Genomic DNA, 27,696 nt, shown 5'->3' with positions numbered 1-27,696 from the left:
ACTGTCTTTCCATAAAATTAGGTACTACAAAACAGTTTGAGCTGGAACATGGAACTGAGAATAAGAAACATGCAAGGGAAGGTTTAGTTAATACGTTTTTGTTAATGTGGTTCTGTACTGTAATTCTGGGAGGCATGAGGATGCTGATGTGCAGTAGTGAAGAACTTGCCTCAGAGAGAATGGTGTTGTTTCACAGTTGGTCTTTTGAGAGTTGATGGCTCCCAAGTTTGGGCTTGATGTTTCATTTCCTGGACACAAGGACCAGCCTGTCATTGTTCAAGCAGTGCTCTACAGGGCACTTTAGCTCATTTGACTTGCAGGTCTTTGAAAAGAAGGGTGAAAACCTTGTACCTGCTCGAGTTCTCACAGTCTGTGAGCTTAAAAGTCCTTCCCTGGAGTTTTTGAGAGGGCAAACAAACAAACAAAAATCCTAGAGATGTAGAAAAGCGTTAAAAATCTTTTTAGTCCAGATCTCATAGATACGTATTATCAACACCTTTCAGGTATAAAACAGATACGGATGCTTCATTGTGGTCAAAGCTTATTTTTCCATGATTTTGTTTCATTTCTTTGAAAATTACAGTAGAAGCAGAACTTCATACCATGGCTAACACCCCATGTGTTTCAGAGTACGTGCTCACTGGAGGTGTTTTTTCAAGCACTGAAGGCATGAATTAGTGCTTGTCTGCCTCTGTTACCTGCATGCTGAAGTGTAAATGTGCATTATAATGCGGTCTGTGCGCTGTTTTGCACGCACCTTTTATTGGAGGTTTATGCATAGTTATAATGTCCGTTTCCACATGTTAAGGGTATACATTTGTGTTACATGCTCTGTGAAAATCTGGCCTGTTTTCTTTCGGGTTGAACGATGACTGCTGCCTGTTTTCAGACACTGCTGGCAAGCATTGTCTGTCTGCAGTGCACAGTGTCAGACTTCAGTGCTATGTGGTTTGTTTTTAATGATGGTGTGGTAGGAGTGGGGCAGCCTGCAAAGGTTAGCTAGAACCATTTTTTATTTTTTTTTCTGGCAGACTATCTCTCTTTACTTCAAATAGTAAATATCAGTGATCATTTCTTTTCCTATTCTCAGATCAGACTCCTACACCAACTCGCTTTCTGAAGAACTGTGAGGAAGTGGGCCTCTTCAACGACATTGACTGCTCCTTAGAGCACGAATTTAGGAAGGCACAAGAAGAAGAAAACAACAAAAGGGTGAGTGTCAGCAGGCAGAACCTTTCCTTCCCTTAGAGTCACGGTGAAAGCAGACCGAGCTCTGTTACCAGCTGGTAACCTTTGGGTTAGAAACTAGGTGGCACTCTAAGTTGTGACATGCTTTTCAAACGGTCCTAACAATTGACAAAAGAAACCCCAAACCAACAAAATAAAATAAAAGAAAAAAAGAAAAAAAAGAAACCAAAAATGCCAGCATTTAGTTTCTAAAAGTGTGTAATGTGTTTGCCAGCATTTGATTCCAAGTCTCCGCTTTTAAGTAAACTATAATAGAAACCACACACCTCTTGAGGGAGAGGCTTGGGAAAATTATATCATCTTTTGAAGTGAGGATTGCAGACTTGCTGAAATACATTACAGGGAAGTGCAGATTATGAGGAGAGATTTAGTTTAAAAAGCAGTGTTGCTCTTTCCTCTGTGACACAGTGGATCCCTGGATTTAGCTGTCATTGTTGCCAGCTTTGTTGTGTGTATTTATCATAAAGTATTCATGCTGGGCTTAAGGGGTGGAAATTTAACTTGGTAGATAGTGTATCAATTTCCAAGTAGTCATTCTATTACTTTTAGTGTATATAAGTTGATATTGAGTCACACAGGCCACTTTTTAGGAGGTTATGTTTGTTTATGTGCCTGAAGATTGTTTCAGTGCTTTGAGGCATCCTAAAAAGATGTTAAAACTTCCAAGGAACTGTTAAACAGCTCAATATGCTACAGAGCAAATAGGTTTGCATGAAATTTTAACTCGTCATATAAGCATACAGTGATCAGGTTGCTTCTGAGAACTGAAACACATTACTCATGTGGGCTTCTCACAAGAGCATATTGCTTCCTTCTTCCTCCCTGCCACCCCTAAGCAAGCTGTCCAGAGCCTTGCCATCACTATATTGCCTTTTGTGCCTCTGTTTTCCCTTCTTTCCTTTCTGCAGCACTTGGAAATTCATATGTTATGTTCCCTGCCATTGAGGTTCTCCAGCTATTGGACATTACTTAATTCCCACATTAATCTTTATTTGTCTAACTTGAACATTATCTGGTACTGTGAGCTAAAAGTAGGAAAAGAAGGTCACAAAGTAGCTATGGTGTGACAGCCAGAGGGCACTTCTTAGTATGCATCAGCATTAGTTTCATGTGTCTGTCTCCAACTTCACATGCTTCCTATATAGGTGTTGCTCCTTGTAGCTGCTGTATTGCATCACTTGCTTTGCTGTCCAATTCAAAATTCATACGTGTGAGACGTGTTCCTGAGTCGATGCTGGGGCTTGTGAAATCTGGACGTAGCAGCATGTACAGATCTTTGAAATGCTCTGTTGTCTGCAAAGTGAAGGCATTAAAGGACATTTTTGGAAGAAGTGGGAAAATTGGTTGCTGAGAGAAAGAAAGGTCGAGAGGATATAGAAAGAGTATGGGAAGGGAATTTAGTAATAGTTCATTTGTGGCTTATAATGAGGGAGACTGGGGAAGATAGAGGAGAAGAGAGGAGAGACTTTGACACAGTAAGATGAGCAAGGAAAATGTCCAAATATGAGAGTCAAAGTTGTGGTCAAAGGCTGGGAAAATAACCTAGGCTGACCACTGGCCTGAACAGCTTTATTCACATGATGAATGTGAATAAACAGCAATGTAAAATAAATAAATAAATAAAAGTATCTAATTATACATTTTAATTGTTTCTTGTGTGCTTCAGAGGAGATAACTGGCCAACATCAAGGAAAATCTATATGTTCCTACATCTCTGCAAATTATTAGTAGTGAAGAGGATTCCTAGGTGGTTCTTTCTGTATGGTGCTTATTTTGGGGAATTGGAAATATGCAGAAATCTACTGATGTGGACTTCTGTGCAACTAGCCATAAATTATGAGGTTTGATGTTGTGGAATCCATTTCGGCTCACAGAAAGTAGTTAGTAATGTGATAAAGCCTACAGAAGTATATCAGGTTACCTGATGATACTAGGTGTCTAGTGGCCTCTGGATGTCCTATTGTGCACTCCTCCTACCAATCTCTGCAGCTTCCATTGGTGATCTTAAGGGTACAAATGGATGATGGGAGGAGGGAGAAATCATTTAAATAAAAAATTAAAGAAAGGCTAAATTCACACTGGCTAGATAACCTGTAACATTCATTCTGTGTTTCCAATTAGTCTGCTGTATGTTCATTCTTACGTTACCAACTGACAGATAGGAATTTGAAGCAGGCCCAAGTAGGGCTTTGTGCAAATGCAAGAGACAAAGGCCTCAAAAGAAAAGGGGCTCCTCTGTAACTATTGCTAACAAAATGCTTCTAGCAACCTGTACCTGAAGTAAAAGCAAAGTAGTATTTTCCTAATGGACCTATCAGTGCTTGGAGATCAATACCAGCTTACTCATGGCACAGAAAAGTCTAGCAAAAATATTTTTGTCAGGTTAATTGCTTTGCACTCTGAAATAAAGTTTTGTTTATTTTAGTATATCACTGTGGCTTAGCACACAGCATGACACTGAAATCTTGTAAGAGAAAAAACACTTCTCTTTTCTTTCCTTGGGATTCATCATTTGAAAACTCAAAGAATACAGTCCAGTTAGTCCCTTTCTCCTTCTCCCCACCCCCTCCCCCCCTTATTATTATTATTATTATTATTTTATTCAAGGAAGTGTGAGCCCATGGGTAATCCATGAGAATTTGTTGTAATTAAGCTGGTTATGTGGGCTTGTGACAATCCAAATTATCTGTGAAACGTGGAGCGCACACTTCTAGGAGCACTGTTTACCTGTAGTCAAAATACTAAGTCACAGCTTGAAGCAGTGATAGAGCAGCTGATGAGAAAGCAGGGCCAATCCAGCTTTGACAGATCTACTCTAGACTAAATTTGCAGCCCAAGTAAACAAGGTAGAATACACTGGCACCTTTTCCTGCTAGCTGCATGTTTTAGGCTTATACTGCTCTGAGCATTAAGTATCTAAGGAACATATAATGGGTTATACCTGCAAATATGACCTTTTCTGCTACTAGATTGGCCCTCCTGTCACATCATACTTCAGAGTGTTAAGTTTGGGTCTGAGGGGATTGTCAAGGATGGGAGGAGTCAGGATTAATTTCTGAACAACTAATTGGGCCTGCTTCATTAAAATGCTTCATGCCTCACCTCCCTGCATAGACCAAGAAAGAATGGAATTACGCTCAGTGTAACATGTAGAATACCACATAAAGTAACCTTTAGAAGTAGTGAGTTGAATATTTTCAACATGAAAGTGCTTTTTTTCTAATTCATGCTAGAATTTGCATGTATTGCTTGTGAAGGCTTCTCCTACCATTTTGAAATCTTCTAATCAGTAATCAATGTACCAAGGTTAGATGTAAACAGCTACTCACATCTAGAGCCTTATTATAATGTGGGAAGTTCACTGCCAGTTCAGAATGCTTATAGCTAGCAAATTCTCTGCTTGGCTTGATGTACCTGTTCTAGGCATGCTGTTCCACCTTGCTGCTAGAAAAGTATCAGCACAAAGTGAAGTAGTACAGTGGAGAAATAAATTATGGTGGTTGAATGTGTTCATGTGATAAAGTGGAGCACAGAGCCATGTTTTAAGAATATTTTTTTTTCTTTTTGGTTCATTTTTCTAGTATTGCAGTATTAGGGTATCTGCAAGTTAAATTCCTTTTAAGCATGATCATGAGGGAGGTAGTGTCAGTGCTGTAGCATGCTGATGAAGAATGGTAGAACTTCTGAGCATGTGCTCGTTCTCTATAGCAATCCCATTAGCTCCCTTCTTCCCTTGTGAATATGCTAAAACCCCACTGGACTGGTTGACATGAAAGAAAGAGTATTGTGCTGGCTCACATTTCAGAGACAAGTGCTCAGAAATAACTGGATTTCACTCATAAAATAATACAAACAAACACATGAACTTTCTCCCATAGAACATTTAAGTTCTCACTGACTGACGTGCAGCATAAGAAAGCAAAGGCCTGTGTGTAAGTCCTTCTTTGTTTTTTGTACTTTTTAAAATAATTATGCAATCATAAATACACGTACATACATTTGTCTAAACATATAAGAAGAATCATACTTTATTTCAAGTCAAAGTTCCTTCTGGCTACTAATTCTCCTTTGAGTTTGAGTATTATAGCAGAAGGAAAATAAGACTGAGTATGTTTTATGTTAATGTAGTGCTTAAATGCCAGGATACCATTGTGGTAGAAATTGTTATAGCTTCTACCTGTTGCTTTGTCAATCAGTTAAGCTGTTGTCAAGGTGATAATTCAAAATTCTTAAATCTGTAGTCCAAAATCATACCTCAGACTCAGTATGAAATATAATATTTCCCAAACTTTGGATATAACAACTGTATGTGTGTAGAAGTGAGTATCTTCACTTCATAGCATTTCTTCTGTATTGTGCATTCAGATACCATAAAGATACGCTATCGCTCTGTATCAGGAGCTTTCCAGTGGGTTGTGGTTTTCATATGTGCTAATTCCATCATGTTAAAAAGACTAATTGATCTGCTTTTGGATTCACTGCTGGTTTATAGTCACCTTTCCTTTATTTAACTTCTGCAATATTCCTATGCAGAAGAGGGATGCTTTTTTTTCTGCTAAGGAAAAGGAGAATGCAGATGTTGTTTTCTGGAGCTCTTTCACAGTGGTACACCAGGCTTCTGAAGGAATTGCAGGCACTGAGTGATATTTCCAAGGTAGCTGGATCCCTTTCTCTGTTCTGTGAAGCAAGCAGCTTTCTGTGTCTTTTGGTTCCTAAATATCTTTAGCATTGTAACCCAAAAAGATTGATAGGGATCTTCAAAGGCATTTTGGTGTCTTGCTCTCACTGAAATAAAGCAGGAGCAAATCACTGAGCTACCATAAAGAATCTGGACTCAAGTGATGTGCTAAAAATTGCAGAGGAAGTCTGTGGCAGAGCCTCGGATTGATTCCATATCTCCTCAGTCTCAGCACAGGGCATCGCGCAAACCATGTGTGTTAAAGATTTATCAGCTGTTGTTCAGTGTTGCTAAAGACAGGAAGAATGCTCCTCTCTCCAGATGGGTAGACTTGCTATACTTCAACTGCTTTTCTTAACTTATGGAGCTTTCATGGTAGACATGTGGCAATATATTTTATACAGGAATTCTGCAGTTGGCACTTTGGTCCACTGACTTTGAGAGTCATGTTCTGAGCATATATCTGTAGTCAAAACCCTTATTCCAGACAGTTTGCTAGCATGCTGACCTGTTACAAAACTGTGCAGAAAAGACAACAGAGTTCATAGCATGACCTTGCAAAAATATTTGGAGGAGTGGGCTTTAACTTAGCTCGTTGCTGTCAGTACGTTTTATCTTCTGGCAGGCAGGTCTGTCTTATCGTCTTCTGTTGCGATGGACTGCATTTGAACGGATTTTTGTATTTAGATCCTCATACTCTGAGGGAAGACCTGAATGTTTTTCCAGCCTATATCATGCAGAAAGGCAATATTTGAGGGCATACGTTTTTGATTGAGCTAAATCTCCCTAGCCGTAATCCTTCCATGTTCTTCTGAATTCCAGCTGATGAATCATCCTGCAGAGCTCAATCAGGACAGTCCACTTTCCTTCTGTTTCATATTGTCTCTGTCCCAGAGAAGTTGAGTCACTCTCCTGTAATGTTTGGGTTTTAGTTGTGTTTTGTATACTTTGGCTGTCCCCAGAAAAGGAAGACTGCCTGATTTCATTCTGATACTTTCTTCAGAAAAACACTGCACAGTTGTTGTGCACTTTGCCTTGGTCTTCCTATGAATGTTTTTAATGGCACAACTTTCATGGTACATGCTCAGATTTCAGCAGCATGGACTGGATGGCATACGATGAAGGGATAAACCTCGCTCATAGTAGTGTTTTCAGTAAGTCTATCTTTTAGGCAAAGCCTGTAAATCTTGGCAATCTCTTTAGAGCTTACACTCTGCTATTAAATACAAACTCTACTCCCAAGAGCCAAATTTTTAGTGGACTGCAGCCTATAGGGTTGGTTAGGTAATAAGATACTGCTGATATGTTTCAGAGCAAGGTGCACTTTTATTTTATTTATGAAGATAGACATGCTGGTTGAGGGCTTAATCACAGCTGATAAATCATTTTAAGAAAGCCTATTAGAACCATATGCTTATTCCTTGTATTAATATGGTGTGTCTGTTTCTGGTCTAATAAGTCAGGGTCTCTTCCCCTCTTCCTTCCCCCTGCCTGGTGTGTGAACTATTTATCTGTTTAACTAATATTGCTTGCTTGGGGGCATTTCTCTCTTTAAGAGGTATCATTAATAAGAGGTGAGCGGAGGAGAGAGAAATCCTCACTCTCCAGTGAGAATGGGAGAGCTGCACGATTTTGGTAATCTTAGTTTAGGTGGAATTCCAGAGCAAAGGTCCAAGAGCTGAGAACAGGAAACCTATCAATTAAGTACTGAAGAACCATGGCATGGCCTTCACTCAGCATAAGGTTGTCATTTTGGCCCAGGTGGTTGCAATCGTGAAGCTTGAATGCTGTGAGGGGGTAGGTACACAGACATTTTGGTTACCTCACCTTTCCCTCCCTCAGAAAGGGCTGCTGCAGGAACAGGTTCCACTGCCATCTAATGAGATCCACATTGGCAATTATTTCATGCCAAGACCTATTTATTATTAATTGGTTGTTCACTTGCAGATCTTTCCTTTTATTTATTGGTTCCACCTCTATGTATTTATTATTTTTCAGAAATTCAAATGCTAACAATTTTCTGATTTATTTTTTGCTTATAACTTTCTCCACTGTCTAAGTGGACATAGAACTTGTTGCTGTTTTGAAATCTTCTAATGCTGACAGGGTTTCTTTCACATTTTGCACATGGCAGTCATGTATTTATAAACCTCCGTTGGGACTCCTAAACCTTTACAGTTGGGTTTCTCCCAGTTCAGCCCCTTTTCTCCCTTGCTCCCCCAAGGCAGATCTTGTGTTTTTGGCATGAAGACAATGATGGTGATTGTTATATGCATAAAATACCTACCTGCTATGAACTGTGGGTAAAGGTTTTTCAAATTTGTACCTCAAGCAAAATAAGTTGGAAATTAGAAACATCCAAGAGGATAAGCATATTTTATCTGTAAATTAGGAGTTCCTGATGTGAGTTTCTGGTAGCCTTAGCTGTTACAAAATAAGAAACTAGAAAGTAACTTTAAACCAATTGTGAGCACCCTGTAGCATGACCCTTTCCAGTACAGCACAAAATTACTAAAAGCTGCCATATTTGACCATTGGATCTGAAGTCCTTCAGAGTAACCTAAGGAGTAGTGAAGAATAAAAGCCAGAACAACTAAGAATGTGCCACAGTAGTTAATGATGGCTTCTGTTGGATGTATAACCTCATACTTCTCAGGAGCAGCTCCACTGGCTTTAATGGAATTTGTACTTTTTTTTAGCCTATTGCAGCTATACAGAGATCTGAAGGAAGAAAAAGCCTTTGCTCAGAGATGAGAAAAATGTCTCTGCTCACGGAGAGATGTGAACTATCTAGTTACTTAGCTGGTGTCCTGTTAATATGTCAGGGCCTTTTAAAAAAATATACCATGGTTGCAAAATGTACATTTTAACTATTATTCTGCTTTCTCTCACATGCTTCTTTATAGAAGTTGCCAAATACTCTTATCAAATAAATATCAGTTTGCTTTCTTCCTTGAAGTGTGTGTGGCTTGCTCGGTCCCTGGGAGGACAACAGACATTAGTCTGCCATGTGAATGTACATGTCAAAGTGCAGGTCTGCCAGCCAGTCTGGGGGCTGGGCAGGGAGAATGAACTCCATGTTACAGACAGCCTCTTTTGAATTTCTACAACCTATTAGTCACAGCAAGCTGCCCTTATTGATTTTGGTAAGAGAGGTCACTTTTAATCCTCTAAAGTGGAGAGAGCTACATGCACTCTCCATAGCATAACATTAAAATTGACGCAGCTCTGCATCATTTCTGTGAAAATGCCCTAAACCTATATGGATTATTCCCATGCTTTTCAATGGCTACAAGCTGCTAATGAGAGCGTGCTAACCTGGAATTTGTATGAAGTATCAAAGTACTTGATAAGGAAAGCCTAGCAGAAAAAAAGCAGGGAATATATGATGACACTTCTTTTCAAAGTGGTCCCTGCAGAAAGTGGCCATTTTTCTTAAGAAAGTTTAATTTCTCCTTTAAAAAGATGATTAAAAATTAATAGAGGATTTGAGATTATCATATAAAAGAACAAACAAGAACTGACCTTATTTTATGATTATGAGAAGAACATTTTCTGGTTGATGGCCTTGCCAGTTTTGTTTATGTTCTTTAAAGAACTAACTCTTTGAATACAAAGAGAGTAGTCCCACTTGAATCCTAAGGGTGCCTCAAAATAAACAGCAGAGGTGAACTCTCAGCAGTTTTCTTTTTGATCTTTGTTATCCATGTCCTGACTCTTTTTTTCTGCCTAATGATTGTTTGTGGCATACTGTTATTAAGTGAAATCTTCTGGAGGGAAAAATATGCTCAGTGGGGATAGAAAAATTGTTGGGCTTCTGGAGATTTTTTTTTTCCTTTCTTTGGAATTCAGGAAAAAGACTACTGCCCCTCTTGATTTTAAGTCAGAAGTTATTTGGAAACTTTTTTTTTATAAGTTATACTAATTTTCTGAGTCTCAGTAAATGATATACAGTGTATATTTTAAGGCAACTTGTTACCTTGTCCGGTAAGCTTTGTTCTCCCTTTATATTTGTTGTGGCTTTTTTTCCCCTCCTCTTGTTATAGTGAAATGGATTTTATTTTGATTCTGTTCTACAAAGGCAAACAGCAGTTAGAATCATGGAATTGCTCAGGTTGGGAAAGGCCTTCAAGAGCATCATGTCCAACCTCAACCTAACCATAATACCCTAACTCTAACAACCCACCACTAAGCCAAGAACCTGAGCACCACATTCAAACAGATTCTAAACACATTCAGGGCTGATGACTCAACCACCTCCCTGGAGAGCCTATTCCAGTGCTTAACAACCCATTCTGTAAATAAATGTTTCCTGGTATCCAATCTGAACCTCCCCTGGCACAACTTGAGGCTATTTCCCCTAGTCAGCTGTCACCAGTGAGAAGAGGCCAACCCTGCTCTCACTACAATCACCTTTCAGGTATTTGAAGAGAGCAAGCCTGTAGTGTTTCCTGGGGTTGCTGTGACCAAAATGCAAGACCTGATGTTTGTCCCTATTGGAACACATACAGTTTAACTTGGTCCATCAGTCCAATCTGTCTAGGTCCCTCTGTAGCACCCTTCTTCCCTCTGGCAGTTCAACACTCTCTCCCAGTTTGGTGTTGTAAGTTGACTTTTTTCTGCTGTGCATCATTTTCTAAAGGAGGAGTATTCTGATATCAACTGAAAGAAGCTGTGTTGCAGGTGGAAATGCCCAAGTTACAATCACAAAATGAATGACTTTCTGCATGCAAGCATGTTTTTCCTCCCTTTCCCCCTAGAAAGCCTGAGAGATGGGTGAGAGGGAAGGCTGGTAAAAGCTTGTGATGCTGTTCATCTGCGAAGAAAAGACACACAGGCTTGAAACTAATTGCTTCTTACTTAGAAAGAGAATTTCTAACCTGAAGAGGCAACTGTAAAGGAAGTGCAGTAAAAAATTCCAAACAAGCACAAAAATAGTTCATCACCTCCAACGTAAAAAGATATTCATAAAGGGACTATGGCAGGCTCTGAGCCATACAGACTCTAAGTGTAAAAAGCATGTGATGATGGAGGCTCTTGACTTCCACACCACAGCACCTTTCAGTAGGCTAAAAGTGCCCTATAGTCATTAGCTACTTGGGCTGCTCAGCTCCTTATCAACAGATATTAGATGTGTGTGTGCAGTGTGGCTTGCCCTCTTACGTTAAGAGATTTGTTTTTTCTCTTCTTCCTCCCTTGTTTGAGGTGAGGTTTTTCTGTTTTGTTTTGTTCTCTGTTCTTGCTGTTGGGACAGAAAGGCAGATAGCTGGTTTTTGGCTTCACCACTCTCACTGAGAAGTGGTGCAGCAAAGCTGCCCTGACTGCTCGTTTTGTGTGTTTCTATCTGAGTGTATTTTTGGTTTTTTTTTTTTTTTGGGGTCTCAGTCCTAATTTTTCCAGCAATGGAAAAATTAAATATATTACCTGTTCTTCCTTCTGATGGTAGAGTCTGGCTTTGGAGTCCTCCTTCATGTCCTAATGCTGTCTGGCATATGGGAGACAGGAGACAGGAAAGCAGGGGTTGCTGCACCGGGCAAGGTTTTAAAAGTAGTACCAATCACCAGTACTCCTATGAAAGATTTATTCATGACCTGGTTAGGAAAATGGAGAGGAGCATTCACACTGAGGAAGAAGAAAAGCAACATCAATTAGGCAGAGAGAGAGCTGAGAAATGTCCATCAAAATAAGAAATTTTAGGATGATTTGATGATGAAATTATGCCTCATGGAAATCAAGTCAGTTTTGCTTCTTAACATTGAAATAGAGATGTCAAGAGATGTAGCTCTACAAGAGAAGAGATGGAGATGTTCAGCTGATGATAAATATTAGAATATTTTTCACCTGAAAAAGAGGAATAAAGGATGTTGTTGTTTTTCCTTTTAGTTGTATTAAAATGTATCTGATTTTCCTCATGCTCCTATCTCTGAATTCTTTGTGACACTTGGCATGTGCATATCTATGCAAGGCATTTTTTGCTAATGACAAGTAGTTACCATAGTGTTCTCATTTGTACTCTTTTCTAGTAAGCTTGTGTGGATATGTATGTCAACAGAGACATTTCAGGAAAACTAGGAAATCTGTTTTGTGCCTCCAAACATAAGTTCTTATTTTGTGGTTTACTGTTTGTCCTGAATCTTTTTCAGGTACACTTTTCCTATCCCAATATATTTTCTTTGCTTCATCTATCTTGGCCAGCTAAATATGTATATAAATGCTTTTCTGAAATGAGGCCAAAGACCATCTACTTCAATAGTTTTTAAACATGTGGCTAACTTCAAGCATGTGTGTAGGGGCTTGTTGAATGGAGACAGTTTGCTGAATCAGGACTTCCCAAATTGCAAACAATCCTGTTCTAACATATCTTTGTAACTGTCTCACATAGAATATAGGTAGCTTTTGTTACTTCAGCTCTGGAGGTGAAGAAAGTTGCAGTTCAGGTGACAGTCATCTAAGGATAAAAATAATCTTTTGCATACTCTTGTTACAACTTTTTTTTTAAATCCCTTCTAATAATAAACTTATTTCCATTTGCGAAATATAATTAATTGTAATTTCATGTTGTGATTAAAAAACTTATTTCTCCAGTGAAGTAAAAATGGCCTGCTCCATTAAAAAAGAAATTTCTTTCAGCTTTCTTTTCTGGAGATTTTGTTCTCTAACAAAACATGACACAAAGGTGGTAGTATATCTGCATAATTATTGACCAAATCAATGTGAAGCACATATCCCGTCTTCTGAATACATAGATTTTTGTTGTATCCCCACAAAGTACTTTTAAAGAACAATAAAACTAACATCCCAATGGCTTTTTAATTCACTGGCATCCGTCTGTATGCAAATGGGATAAGGATGCTCTATGTTGTTTTGGTTTGTTTTCTCTGTCGAGGATCACAGGTAGCATGGAGTAGAAAACAGGTTCCACAGAGCAGATGCATCTGTTGGAAGATGAAGGCAAGGGAAAAGGGGGAATGAAGGAAATGTTTCAAAATACTTAGTATACTGTTAGTGATGGAGGGCTCAAATTGACTTCCTGATGGCAGTCTGGGTAAAAAAAAGACAAAACCTTTTACTATTATAGTTGAGTCAATTAATACAGTGTTTTACAACACAGTGGATGTATTATTTATCTAAGAAGGTAAGTCTTAAAAACTATAATTGGGCTTTCCTTCTCTTTTCTTGCTGCTTTTCAATATTCACTTCCTCACATTCCATCTTCAAAACGGTTAATCCGTATCCCCTTCTTGAATAGCATTATCGTGACAACACAGCAGTGAAAAGAACCAAGACTGCGGGACTTCTAACAATACCAGAGGAACAGGAATGCCCTGAAAAAAATGTGCTCTCATCCAGCTGCCCTTCATATTGTTGTCTCCCTATCCAATTTACTAGAGAATTTCCCACTGGCTCTTGGCGTGTTCCCAAATGAGAATGTAATCTTTTAAAGATTACACTCCATAATGGAGGGACAAGGAGCTCTTTATTAACTGGGATGGGGAGTCACTTGCTATTAGGAAAAGGAGAGGGATGGACTGTAGCACTGTTTTGCAAGCTCTGCTTTCTGCCCCTTCTAGTCTCCTCAGTGATAGGATGGCAGATTTGGAGTGGGAAACTGCCACAGCTGCACTATAGAAAAAATAATTGAATGTAGGTTATGATTATGGCAATTACTTTTATAATGTGGGGGATTATACCGTACTACATTGCCAACAAGATTAAATTACTAACCTAATACTACTGCATGTTTTGTTTTCTTTCTAAAAAAAAAAAATAATTAAAGAATCTCTGCTTGTTCCAAAGTTGATGCATTTAAAGACTATCGACACAGTATAAAAGAACTGAGAAACTAAGGAACTTGAAGTGCTGCCTGTAGAGGTACTGTTTGGATCAGATCCCTATCACTTTGACTTCAGTGAGCAGCTCTAGCTTGACACCCTCACCTGCTTTCACAGTGTAAAATAATGTAATATTCCAGTAATTTAAATGCTCCCTCTCTCTGCTATGAAACAGAGAGGCTTCTACTGCTTATGGTAGATTTAGTGGTGATTAAAAGTTTTACTTGTAATAGAGAATTTTAAAAGCTTTATGAAGGGGCCACATTTTGCTTGTGTAGACTCGTTGAACTGATTGGAAAACCTCAGCAGCAAATTGTTTTCACACTGTGCTTTGCTTTTACTGTGTATTTTAAAAATGTGGTTTAATGCAGAGGATATATGTACACAAGGCAGTTAGTTCACTTTCAGGATGGAGTGAATTTTGCTCCACCTGGTAGAGGCTACATGGTGTGATTCGTCCCTGCATCCATAGAAAGCTGGTAGATGAGACTTTTTCAGAGAGGTAGAACAGATATAGCCTTGTATGCACTGCTCGTGGTAGGAGTATAAGCTATGTTAATTATGCAGCAAGAGCAGTTTCCTTTTCTTCATCATCTGGAAAATGAGTAGAAAATTAAATTTTGGAGACATCAGAAATATATCACATGTTGGTCATTACCAGAAAATTAAGTGGTTTCATCTAAGTGGAAGATATAATGTTCTGATTCTGAAAAGCAATGTAGGTGAACCTTGTCTTTCTATAAGTACATTAATTTTTTTATGTTATGTCCTAAATGGTAACTTTTGTTGTATATACACTTAAGTTTTCTCACGCTACTGTGCCTTACAAAAATACCTGTTGCTGCACAAAACTAGTTAATATGTTGGGAAAGATGAGATGTACATTTATAAATCAACCCATTCTTCCTGCTTGCATTTTCTAATGAAGACCTACAGCTGTGGATGACAAGCTGAAGTCAAACAGGAATGGCCAGTTTACTGTTGTTTTTGGCAAGATTTGAAAATTCAGAATGGCAGGCTATACCTTATTTTATTTTTATTTTTATTTTTAAATTAGTTTTTATAATTATTTTTTGTTTCTTTTTTTTTTCCTGGGAGTTTCCTGTATAGAAGAAATCTGATTCTATAGAACTCTTGAGTTGAATCTTTTCCTCATGGATTGAAGATCTGACTTGCACCACAAACAAATGGTTTGGCTCTGTGATGCAGACTTTGCTTTCTGATCTTACTGTTCATATGAGCTTAAAAGAGTTACCTTAGTAAAAAGATGCTTTCAGTTATCTTCTGGAATAGAGAGTACTGAGCACTTCGCAAGAATTAAGAAGCTGCTATTTACAGGTGGTTTCAAAATGTTCTTGTGGTCTCAGCCTAGGCTTACAAGCATACTTCTTTATTCTAACTGTAAAGCAACTTTGTGGGTACCTTTTCATTCCCTCCCTTGGCTTATATCACTTTCATATGCAGTGCTAAGGGCTTTTTGGGTTTGTTGCTTTGCACTAAATCTTCCCTGATAGGAACAATTGCGCAAGGAATCAACTTGTTTTCTTATATCCTTTATGCCCAGGCAACTTGGGACAGTTCTTGTCTCCTTTTAGAAGGAAGACAAAGAGCCAGAGGTCAGTATGGGCTTATTGCTTATCTGCCATTATGTTGCAAGATGCTAAATATAGCGACATATAGGCCCGACACGCAAACGGTACCTTTCACAGGCTGTCCAGAGGGAATTATAACTGATAGAGTGGAGTGGGAGTGGTCCAGATATCTGAGGGCTATACTTCAGACTGATCAATTTCACCACTTCTTGCTCTTCATTGGCTTTCCTGACCTCTGCGTACCGTGTGTTTACGTACTTCTTAAAAGTCCTTATCAGAACATGGGTCAGGGTGTAAAATGCATGCTGTAGTGCAATGTGAGCTGTTGGAAGTTGTAAAGTCAGTAATACAGATCTGTATGCATGTCTATGTATGTCCAATCACTGTTAAGAATAAAACAGTAACACCTGAGTGTGGTGGGGCCTTTTATTTTTTTGAGTTACCTTTTATTTAATTGCTATAAAGCCACAGGTATCACGTTTTTCAAGTTACATGAGAGGCATTCTAATAGTACCTAGAGATACTAATATGTTCAGGAGCCCTTATCGAAGTCGCGGTGATTTTCATGATGATGTGGATCCTAGAACATAAAGTGAGCTGGAAGAAATTTTTTGTCTTTCTTTTCTGCAGACATCTTTCTGAGATTGTTTTGGGGGCCAGAAGGAAATTTCTGTAAGAACTTCTGAGTTATGTTTGGTGGCTTTTCTGTTCTCCTATTGAAGTGTAATTTCACTGTATTTTTTTAACACTATTTTTTCCTTTTGTATCTAAGTTTCTATGTAGTTACTGTTGAAATGAGCTTTAAAACCGCAAGCACAACCTTTATTTACTAAAATATTTAGCTTTCAGTTTAGCCTGGCCAAAGATTGCATGCATCTGGGATAAAGTAGCCCAAAAAATTAGCTTCTTTTTTTTCCTCTTTGATATGCAACTGGTACTGCAAATAGTCTTCGATTGCCATAAATATGAAGGAGAATGTGCTTCTACAGAATCACAGAACTGTAGGGGTTGGAAGGGACCACTAGAGACCGTTGAGTCCAATCCCCCCTGCCAAAGCAGGCTCCCTAGACCAGGTTACACAGGTAGGCCTTGAATGTTTGCTTAAACCATTGACACAGAAAGAGGGAGAAAAGCATGTAAAGGTCAATTACTTCGGTTTACTTGATGGTCAGTATTAAACTGCTGTGACACAATTGTTATTTATAATCTGTTTATCGAGTCGTAATCGAAACATTTTAGAGAAACTTCTGATCTTGCTAGAGTTAAAAGAAACAGATCTCATGAGTCTTTCTCATGATATAATATGGACCATAAACTGCTTGCATGGTATTTGCTGCCTGTCTGTAGAAGACCAATGTTTTGATTCCATCTTTAATACTGTAGTGAATAGAAATCCTAAATTATAAGCCTTATTTTTACATTGAATGTTTTCAGCTGGATGATCTTTTTTGTTTCTTTAGAACAGTACTTACTTTTGTAATACATGGGTATAACTTAGAAAACATATTGCAGCTCCTTTCAGTGATTTTGTTGCTTGATATAGTGACATGGCACTAGTGTCTAGTAAGTGAATCCATTCCTGTGGTGTTTTCAAAAGTATGTGAGAAACCATATGTTTTCATAGGAAAACAGCTGTTACCAAGCATATGCTTTCTTAGATAGAGTGACAGTTATTAAAAGAGCAAGGTACAGCCACAACTTGTCTTTTAAGTTGAATAAAGCTGATGGTAACTATTGCTCTGAATGTGCGGTGGTGCTGCATGTAGATATTGCCACGTAGAGTTGTAACAGGAAGGAGAAAAAGAGATTACTGTTTGTAGACTGCAGCTTGGAAGAGACAGTATAAATCTCTGTCCTGCTTTGAGCTGTGAATGCCTCTGTAGGAGTTATAGTAACAGACAAATTAGCATAATGTAATTGGTTGGCAAGGTCAGCTCCTCTCTAGGAGCGTTAGTAATGTTTACTGCAAGAAGAAACATACCAAGTATTGTAGGGTAGTGTGCTGTCTGTCCTTTTTGAAGGAAGAATAATCATTTTGGACTCCCTACATCACAGACTCTAATTATATCTTATTAGAATTCAGACTATCGTATTTCTGCCTTAAAGCAAATATTCTAAAAAACCAACAATACTCTCTACTATCACACAAGTCTTTATTCACTTCTTTTTTTTTTTAACTTTGAACTTTGTTGAGTTTATATCTCTTACATTTCTCTCTGTAATGAATAGGTTTTCTCTGAACGATAAACTAACTTATGCCTCACTGACAATACTGAATAAATCTTACTGGGAGGGTTGAAGTTTCTGGTCTTAGTGTATGGTGCGTAATTATTAAATGTAGATAAACTCACTGACTTTGTTTGGTATTTTGAGAGCATGAAGCTAGGTAGAATTCTGGGCCAACTCAAGTGATCCAGCCTCACGGGATTCAGCTTTGCAAGCTCTTTCACAACTGCATGTCAGAAACACAAGTTGGTGTCCCATGTTTTAAAGGAGACCTTGAGCTGAGTCACAGATGGAATTGGCTTTTAAACTTTTGATCTTCAATCTGATAATTTGTGCCAAGTATTTGAAAATAATTTTTGCATTCAGTTGTAAGATATAGGGGAAATGACTCTTGCAGTATTGCATAGGGGTTGTGTTACCTTTTCCTGTATGCTAATTACCAGGAATGCTGAAGTTTATTATATTTAGAAGCTACCTTCAGGTTAAGTTTTTAAAATACTGTCTGTTGTGAGGTGTTGTACCGTAGTAATTTTCCTGGAGAGATGACAGACAGTCTAAAAAAGGTACAGTGCTATCTTACTGGAAAACCTATTTCCTTGTGCTCAGACAATATAGCCTAATGGATATAACCAGAGTGTAGTCCTTTCTGTGGTCTTTTGATGATGAAGAAAAATCCAGCAGCAACTCTTGGACTCTAGAGCAGTTATGCTTTGTGCCCCATGTAGTAATAGCTTCCAGTCTTACTTTGGTTAGGTGGGTTTACAATGAGTAGGGTTACTGTGTTCCAGGGTAAGTTCTTTAAGGCCAGTAGCCTATCAGCTAGCCACCTGTGAGAATGGGGTTTTGGTGCTACTTATTTCCTTTCCTCTGCCCCTCATTTCTCAGGTATTGAGTAGCTTCGGTTGTAGACGTACTACTAACATTTTCTTTATAGGCAAAAGCTGCTGTGTGTGTAAGTTTTCTGTAGCTTAAGTTTTGACTCCTTTTACAGTGCTGTCTGTTCAACTGGTTTGCATCATTACAAGTGGGCCAGTTTTTTATCACGTAGGGAAAAAAAAGGAAAATAAATATTCCGGCTCCTCAGGTGGAGTAAAGACTCACCAAAGCATTTCTGAAGGAACTTATTTGATTTCCACAGGATGGCTCCACGCTGCATTTAATTAGTGTGCTTGGAAGTGTGTACATCTGGATGGTTGTCTGGTAGCATTATCAAATATAGTGCTGCTTGTTTGTTACTCTTTTTATTCCAGTCAGTAGAGGAGCCGAGCAAAATGTGTCCTACTTTTAGAATTCACCCCCTTCACCACTACCATTATGTAATCTCAGAAAGATTTTTAGTCTAGAGGACTTATAAGTTTTAGTGCCCAAATTTGGATGTAGAACCAGAATTGCTTAAATTAAGATATGGTTTTGCGCAGGTGATCTCTCGTTCTCTGAAGAGTAGATCCTGAAATGCTCTCTGGACTTGAGTATGCAACATTTCTTTTACGTGTCATTCTCTGCTTTCCCATTTCTAATCGCCACAGAACTGTTCTTTATTTTTGCTAATTTTCTTAGGTATTGGTAGCAGGTATCTGGATTATGATCTTGTCATTTCTCTAATGTTGTAATTCAAATGTATTTTACTCAATTTCTGTGAAGATGTGTGCTAGTTTCTTTCCCCTTCAAAATCCCTTCCATTCTGCAACTGCTCAAGTATTTTGCCTTCTGAGATATATTGTGTGGTTTCTAAAAGCTATTCACTTGTCACTTCCAAGCGCTCTCTAGGTTACATACTTCTGTTTTAGATGTAAGGCAGAGGAATATGAAGTAATGTGAAGTTACGCAGAAATCCTTGTAGAATGAGGAAAAGGATGACTCAGCAGTTCCCAGAACACCCGACCTGCAGAGCACATTTTCAGCCCAAAGAGTTGCATTTCTCATTTCTTTCTTTTGTCCTGGGAAGATGCATTTCCAGCTCCATGCCACGTTTACTTGCTGTAACTCTTCTTTCAACAATTCCTGCAAGCTGGGCTTTCAGACCAGAGTTGCACACCTTTGTCTGTGGACAATAAACTCTGCTGTTTCCAGGATGCTTGTTGGTTTCTTGCTCTTCTGTTCTTGTCAGTTGTTTATCCTGCCTGTCTGCAGCTACAGAAGGTAACTGTCTGAACTGCTTCCAGACGACGAACCCAGTTTTCTAATTTCTTTCAGTCCAAGATCTAGACTGCACATGTTCTTGTCTCCTGAAACATCAGCCTGAAGTTGATTGAAACAGTTATAGATCCCACAAACTGCTTGCTTGCCTTTGTCATTATCTCCCAGAAGGTTTGATGTATTAACTTGGCTTGATGTTCTGGTGTTCCTTGTTTAATTTGCACTGATCAAAACTATTTGATCCTTATCGGTTCACTTGCCAACCCAATCCACTGGAGACCTACAACACCTTTTATAAAGCAGATGCTCTGGATGTTTTTTTTATACCACCATTGACACTGACTCCTGGGCCTTTCCCAGTTATAGGTTAGAACAGTGTTTTGGAGGTGTGTTTTAATACCAAGGTAGCAGCATTTCCACTTCTTAGCAGAAAAGTTAAGTGCGCTGCTTTTCTGTTTGAAACTGCCTGAACTTACTGTTTTGTTGCTACCATCCTTGCTCTCCTTTACCAACTTCTCTGACTAAAAAATATGTTCTGGTTATTGAATGCAGTCAAATAGCCACTGCTGTAACTCATGCATGATGGCAATGACTTATGCCAGGGAAATCAATGATAAGAATTTCAAACAAGCTTTAAATAAAATACACCAAATTTAAATGTGCTGTCTCTTGGAATTTGCTATTAACAGATTATAAATGGTTTGCATAATGTTGAAAAGCATAGTGCCTGCAGTTAGTGCTATCCAAGGCTTGTTAAAAACAGTTGCTGGAGGACTGCTGCCCTCCCCCTCAGCTTTCTGTTTCATGATGGATAAAAACAAATCTCCTTACAATAAAGAAAGCAAACCCAGGTTTTCACCTATTCTCTGACCTCCGGATCTGGCAGTTGATTTTGGGTGTCTAATTGCCTCTCCTTCAAAACTTGATGCAGACCTAGAGTCATAGAATTGCTTAGGTTGGAAAAGACCTTCAAGACCGTCATGTCCAACCTTAACCTAAACATAATACGCTAACTCTAACAACCCACCACTAAACCAAGAATGTGAGCAATACAGTCAAAAAGATTTTAAACATTCAGGGTGGTGAATCAGCCATCTCCCTGGTGAGCCTATTCTGGTGCTTAACAACCCATTCTGTAAAGAAGTTTTTCCTGATATCCAATCTGAACTTCCCCTGGCACAACTTGAGGTTATTTCCCCTAGTCACCCTCCACCAGTGAGCAGAGGCCAACCCTGCTCTCACTGCAATTACCCTTCAGGTATTTGAAAAGAGCATGAAGATCTCCCCTCAGCCTCTTCTTCCCTTGACTAAACAGCCCCAGCTCCTTCAGTCAGTCCTTATAATACACATTCTCCAGGCCCTCCACAAGCTTTGTTGCCCTTCTGTGGACCTGCTCCTGCTCCTCAATGTCCTTTTTGTATTGAGGTGCCCAAAGCTGTTTGCAGTACTCGAGGTGGGGCTTCACCAGTGCCAAGTGCAGTGAGAGGATTTCTTCCCTAGTCCTGCTTACCACACCATTCCTGATACAGGCCAGGATGCCTCTGACCTTCTTGGCCATGAGGGCACACTGCTGGCTTATATTCAGCTAACTGAATATCAGCACATCTAGTTCCCTTTCTGTCAGGCAGCTTTCCAGCCACTCCTCCTCAAGCCTGTAGGGTTGCCTGGGGTTGCTGTGAGCAAAATGCAGGACCTGACATTTGGTCTTATTGAAATACATATGGTTTACCTTGATCCATCAGTCCAGTCTATCTGGATTGAGTTCCCTCTCTAGCTCCCTTCTTCCCTCTGGTAGATCTTCCCTCCCATCTTGGTGTCATTTTCAATGGTTCTTTGAGTGCCTTTTTATATGTTCATTCTCTTCAATTTATGAAAATGAAATGATAATGTAGGAAAAAAACAAACAATTGAGCATATAGTACTGTTCTTGATTTTTTCCTAAAAAATCACTTTAAACAAGAAAACGATTTCCTTCTTTTCTAAATCCATGGTCAAATATTGGATACAGAAAAACTGTGCAAAGTAGTGGATAAGACACTGGACTTAGAGAAAAGAGCCCTCGCATTGAGCCCTGAGTTTTGGATACACGTATCGCCCTTCCCTCCTTTCTCTTTTACTGCTTTGTCTCTGGACTCTAAGGCTTGTGTGCAAGTGTAGCCCATCAATGTGTCTAAATAGATTTCCACACAATAAGGCCTTAATTTCAGTTGAGACCTCCAGGAGCTACGCCTTGTAAATGTAATTGCAAATCTCTTTCTTACTTTCAAAGTTCCTTACTAGTCCTTCTCCATTTGAAATTCATGGCAAGCTTCCTTGTTTACAGGAATCTAATGAGACCATAATTGGGTCTCTGAGATAACATTACAGATATAAGCCAGTATTTCCTTAGACAAAGTTCTATGGAGAATGTATTTTCTTATAAACATACTCTTTATAAAAGGGTTTGCTGTTTTGTATTTATTGGTGTTCCATCTCTTCTAGAGAATACATTTGAAAAAAACTAGCTCCAGCATGGCATATAATGTTTCATTAGCAGGCATAACTTTGTTTATTTGCTTTTTAAAATTGTATTTAGAAAAGGAAATCAGTTTGCACCATTGACATGCTGCCAGGTTCCTGTTTATAAAAGTCACAATAGGCAACTTGGAAGAAACAAAATAGTCAGTTTACAGCTTTTGCATAAAGTATAACAAACTATATAGAGCTGAGTGGCCAGTTGTGATTCACCTATTTTGGAGCATCCCAGTTATCAGGATGGGATGTAGAGTTAGCAGTGCAAAATACCCCAAGTGACCCAAATGGGGCTATGGACTCCTAGTGTTCTGACGTTTATTTGAACAGAAGAAGATCTTTGTGCTATGTTGCTTAAATTGCTATCTTGGGCAAGTAATTGTATCTGAAAAAAGCAACCCTGAGGAAAATGCAAGATATTTGTAGGAAACTTCAAGACATAAGCATGCAATCTGATGTCATCTTTTCCCACAGAGAAACTATTTCCTTTCAAACTCTGGTGACACTGGTCTTCCAAAATTTCCTTTTCCCTTAAAATACATTCATTGCATTTTCTTCATATAACGTTTTTTTTTTTTCTCTAGTAAATAGCTTATCATGGAAATATCTGGTACATGCCATGTATTGCTTCCTGTGTGTGTAAAGAAGGCCTGGTGTGTCAAAAGTACAGCCTGAAACAGGCATCATGAAAAGGGCATGAAGAGGGTAGTGGGGGAAGAGGGGAGGGAATCCTGGAAGACAAGGGTCATCTTTCAGTATTCATTTCTACTGGTAATTAGAGGGCACCACTGAATGTCTGTAATTAGATCATGTCACAGAAATTAAGATAAAGGACCAAAAATTCTAGATCTCCTGCATTTTGTTCATAGTATCAGAGGAGTCAGAGCATTTGTTTAAACCAGCAGCTAAAGTGGTGGACAGGCAGGGAGGCTTAACAAGGCCCTGCAAGAAGTTCATATGCATTTTCCTCAGAAGGTGGAAGGAAGAGAGCAGAGGAGGTGACTGTGCACTTCAGGTACCAAGGGGCAGAGGCAAAATGGAAAGGCACATCAGAGGTCAGCTGTGTTGCACTGACTTTGTGCAGGACTGTCACTTGAGAGGTAGTGGTTTTAAGGGGATTTGTAGTGCTTATGTGGGTCCTGTGGACTTCAAGGTATGGTAGTGACTGCTGCAGCCTTGAGATGGCTTGGCTTAGCACTTCATAGCCTGTCCTGTGTCTTGTGCCATGCTTCTCAGCAGCACTGCGTGGTTTGCGGGGGATTAACAGGCTGAGATAGCATTTGAATCACTCAGCGTATCTCAGAATGTCTTGCTGATAACATAACAACACCTATTAAAAGAAAATAAGATTAAAAAAAAAAAAGATGACTTGTGAAGGCTTTTTGTTTGTTTTTGTGCCTCTTTAGTAGCAATCATCAAGTCTAGATTAAAGAATAATTCATCCTAACTTAAAGGAAAAAGGCAGTTTCCCTGCATTTTTAATGTAGATATTTAGGGTAAAATTTTACAACGCTCCTGCCATCCCAACCTAATAATTAACATTAATTATCTACTAAGGCTTCAAAATACCAAAGGTATTTTTAAAAGAGGACTTGGGCTGTCTAAGTCCATAGATGCTTTTAGAAATGTTATCTTTGTTGTCAAGTGATTCTAGTCACGGTGCTTTAAAAGCAGTATGTGGGCAGTGTTTAAACTCTGGCCTGTGAACTGCTGGTGGTCGCAAAGCTGTGGTAAGTCATCTGCAGCTGCTCTGTGGAGTCATCTTGCCTTAATTACACAATTTATGATAAGAGTACTGAGTGGTCTGTGAGAAATTCAGAGGGTTGACAGAGGTCTCTGATCCAAAAAATTGGAATCCAGTGGCAAAGACTGATAAGTACAGATTCAAAGCTTTATGATTTCAGGGAGAGCAATGTTTTCCTTTTTTCTCCATCTGCCTGTCATTACTTGTCATTTCTGAGTAAAGAGTTTAATTTTTCTTTAAATTTTTTTACCCCTAAGGAGATCAACCTGATAACATTTGACTGAGCAGTGCTCGGGGTTACTCTCTGTGCTCCTGGCCTTTGAGTCCCAGCACAGAGGGGACAGCCAGCTGTGTTCAGTGTGGGGGAAACAGCGGACAGAGAAGTCCTGGGAGTGGGGAAGAGTTTTGCGTATGTCATGCCTGCTTTATTTTTGTTTGTTTGTTTCTAAAATGTGCCGTTTTTATCAGGTAGCTGCTACGTGAGCATTTGCCTGCCTTTCGAATGTTTTGAGAAGTAGATCCTTTGGCATGTGTCAGCCTCATTCAGTGATTTCATACCTCTCGCTAAGTGAGAAAGTTAAATGGATTTTAGTAGTCTACAAAAAGATCTATCCCTGTGCTTCATGTTATTATGCAGCATTTTCCAACAGCTCTTTTCTGTGTACTTTCTCTGCCTTAGTACTTTTTCTCATTCAAGCCATGCAGATGTTACAGTTAAAAAAAAAAGAAGTATTGCATTTCATTCTCCAGCAAGCTTCCTCTCACTCATCTCTTGCATAATGGTCTTTCTTTGTTTTAAAATTTAAAACTTTGTAATACATACTCCCCCCCCCCCCCCCCCATAGTCTTTAACTATTTTAGGAACCTGACAGTTTTTACTTTTAATTTAACCTTAGTTTTCTTACCCAGTTCCTGTGATCCGTTTGCTAGTGTTATTTGGGCAATGCACTTAGTTTTGCACTTAGGGTGGTTGGGGTATTGCGTGTCAGAAGTAGATGAAATAGTTGTGATGGTCTGGTGTGAGGATGTTTTCTATTTATATTGATTTGAATAATGAGAAAATTGCTCAGTGCTGTTTCTGGGGAGATTTGATAACTTCTGTTTTGAGATTGTTTTTCTCTTTTGTCAGGATAGAATTCATGAAAGATCAGTAATTTTGACAGTATATCTATATGATTAAAATCATTTTGAAATGAACTGTTATTTGCCATATTCAGCCTATTATTTTCTTTATTTTTGTATCAGAAATTTGACACTATTTCTCTTGAATTATTTGAAAAATATTTAAAGTTGCTGTTTGGGAAAGTAGAGGTAAATGATTTTTTGTGGAAAACAGAAGAAGTGCAGAAAAATGCTTTTGTCTTTACTCAGATTAATTGGATTCTTTTTCTCTCTTCGCCTCCCCCCTAAAAAAAAAAAAATACAAAATGTTCTGACATTAGAATTTTTATAATAGTCTGGAAAATGGGTTTTATGTATTATTACTGCTTTTAGGTCACAGACCTATTGATCTAAGAACATTCAGAGTAAACCAGAATGACTTGTCAGTTTGTATCAAAGTGGTATTTCCAATTTTCATTAAACTTCATCATTAAAGAATCATAGGAGAATATGAGGTGGCTTCAGTTCAGAAACCAGCTCCAACAATTTAGAAGCACAACAAACAGTCTGAAACTCAGAACATCCCAATGGATAGTAACAGGTTGATCCATTTTCTTCATCCTGTGCCTGCAGGAGATGGGGATGTGTGATACAGGTGATGTCGTTAAATGGATGAATGTTTCTCTGGAAGAGTCATGGTTCAGCAGAAATGGGCTGCCCAGAGCCATGGGGTGTATTTTGCCTGTGCCTACACAGCAATCATTTCTCTGCTGTGCTTGCCAGCAGGGCGTGTGTTCTTGTGGAGTGATGTGTAATTCTCTCCATGAGCACATGGAAGCATGACTTTAAGAAGTTTTTGGCCTTAAAAAAATAAAAAATAAAAATCGCCTATCCAGTGTTAAATGGTTGCACGTGGGAGAAAAATGCTTAAATGTTCTCTTGATTGAAGCTAAAAGGAGAAATATTATGAAACTGTTGAGAAGTTAAGCTGATGATGATCTATTCCCTTTCCTCTTGTAGTTGGAAAGGTTGAGAATGAATACATCTAAGCTGTTTGCATATAGTTTTTTTTTTTCTTCATGTTATTTTAATTTGAATGTTAAATTCTGCTGGAGAGTACAGTATAGGCACACTGGCAAAGGCAGCATTTTATAAAAGTTGTTTAGTGTCATAATCCTAGTTTCTGCTTCAGCGGGAGTGGCTGGGAACTTTGGTGAGGTATGAAAATTGGTCCTAGAGGAAATAAATTCCCAGCTCCTGTCATTAGTGGCTTGTTCCCTGTGTGAACATTTAAGGCCAGTTGTAATAAAATGAATAATAGTAGTAAGCCCATATGACCTCTTCAAGGACAGTTGTGAAGGCCTCTGAGAAAACTCCAAATGTCATATTCTCTCAGAGTATGAACAGGCCTCAGGAGCATTAGAAGAGGGAGGAAAGCTCTGTGTCATGGCTCCTGTTGACATCTCCTCACTTCTGGTGTGCTGGGAGCTCCCCACCTTGTAGGAACTCAGCCATCATCCCAAGAGCTGGAAGAGAATGAAAAGAGCAGTTAAAGTGAGAGGTAATTCATGGATCTCTGGTGGAAGAGTGTGTAGAACTCCTTAAAGTAGCAGCAGCCTACTCAAATATCTGTTTAACTGTGATGTAAAGGTCTCTGTTTCAGTCAATCAATGCTGCTGAATTTTACCTTCTTCTATAAGGGCCAAAAGTCTGGACTAGCGCGTCCATATCCTCTCAGAACTCATGTGATGCAGAAGACTGTTTCAAGAATTTTAAAGATCATCTGCATCATATGTGCAACGGACCTAGTCTTGCTGTGTTGGTGACATAATGTCATTCTGCATGTCATGATCCATGTGACCAAATCAGACAGGCTTAGGGTCAGACCTGTTGTATGTTATCTTCCTGCCATCATTCAGAGTGTAGGCCTTGTCATTTAGATATGAACTTGCTTGAACTCCTCTGCAAATTCACAAGCATCTCACCAGTGTAAATCATTCTGAGATTGCCAAATCCTGCTCCTGTGGATGTGAGAGTCATGTGGAGTTTGACATTTTATTGGAAAACCTTAGGCTTTCTCTTGGCAACTCTGTATATACTAAGTGTATTTCCTACCCAATAACAGCACTTGTATTACTAAGAAGAATGGACATGCAGATGCACTGACAAGTTTTCACTTCGTTTTTGCTTCCCATGCATCCCAATTTCAGCCTACTTGCTGAAGAAATAGCGCATTGGAATTGGCTAAAATTTTGAGATAGATTACAAGCATATACTTGTGATCTTAGCAATTACAACGTCTTTTATGCTATCAAAATTTTTCATACCTACATAATTCAAACCACTTACACTTTTGAGAGGTAAAATTATAGGTGAGAAAGGTAAAGAAAATGGAAACACTGCATCTAGGAACACAAGAATGTGAAATTAAACAATTCTGCCAGTTTTGAATCCTGAAGTAGATGTGGCAGTGATTTTCGTTTGTGGTTGTTTTTTTTTTTTTCATCAGAAAACACAAGAGACATTTTTTATAGGAATGTGTTAGGTTGGGGAGAACTTAGTTTGGAAAAGATTCAGTATATCTAAGTTTATTCTACTACCTCATGGTCATAATATATTACTATGAAA

General features: G+C 38.8%; 1 protein-coding gene across 1 annotated transcript in view; it reads left to right on the top strand.

Annotated features, from left to right (window-relative positions):
• Nucleotides 1–27,696, top strand: part of CREB5 (cAMP responsive element binding protein 5) — a 241,857-nt gene that overhangs the window by 47,756 nt on the left and 166,405 nt on the right. The window contains exon 4 of the mRNA XM_065752488.1: nucleotides 1,091–1,212. Within this exon, the coding sequence (XP_065608560.1) occupies nucleotides 1,091–1,212 (122 nt within the window). The remainder of the gene's footprint in view (nucleotides 1–1,090; nucleotides 1,213–27,696) is intronic.

Source organism: Cyrtonyx montezumae, unplaced genomic scaffold (genome assembly GCF_038088225.1).
Source record: "Cyrtonyx montezumae isolate F1298 unplaced genomic scaffold, pur_monq_1.0 scaffold_8, whole genome shotgun sequence".
NCBI classification, from domain to species: domain Eukaryota; kingdom Metazoa; phylum Chordata; class Aves; order Galliformes; family Odontophoridae; genus Cyrtonyx; species Cyrtonyx montezumae.
This window is presented reverse-complemented; position numbering and strand designations above follow the sequence as displayed.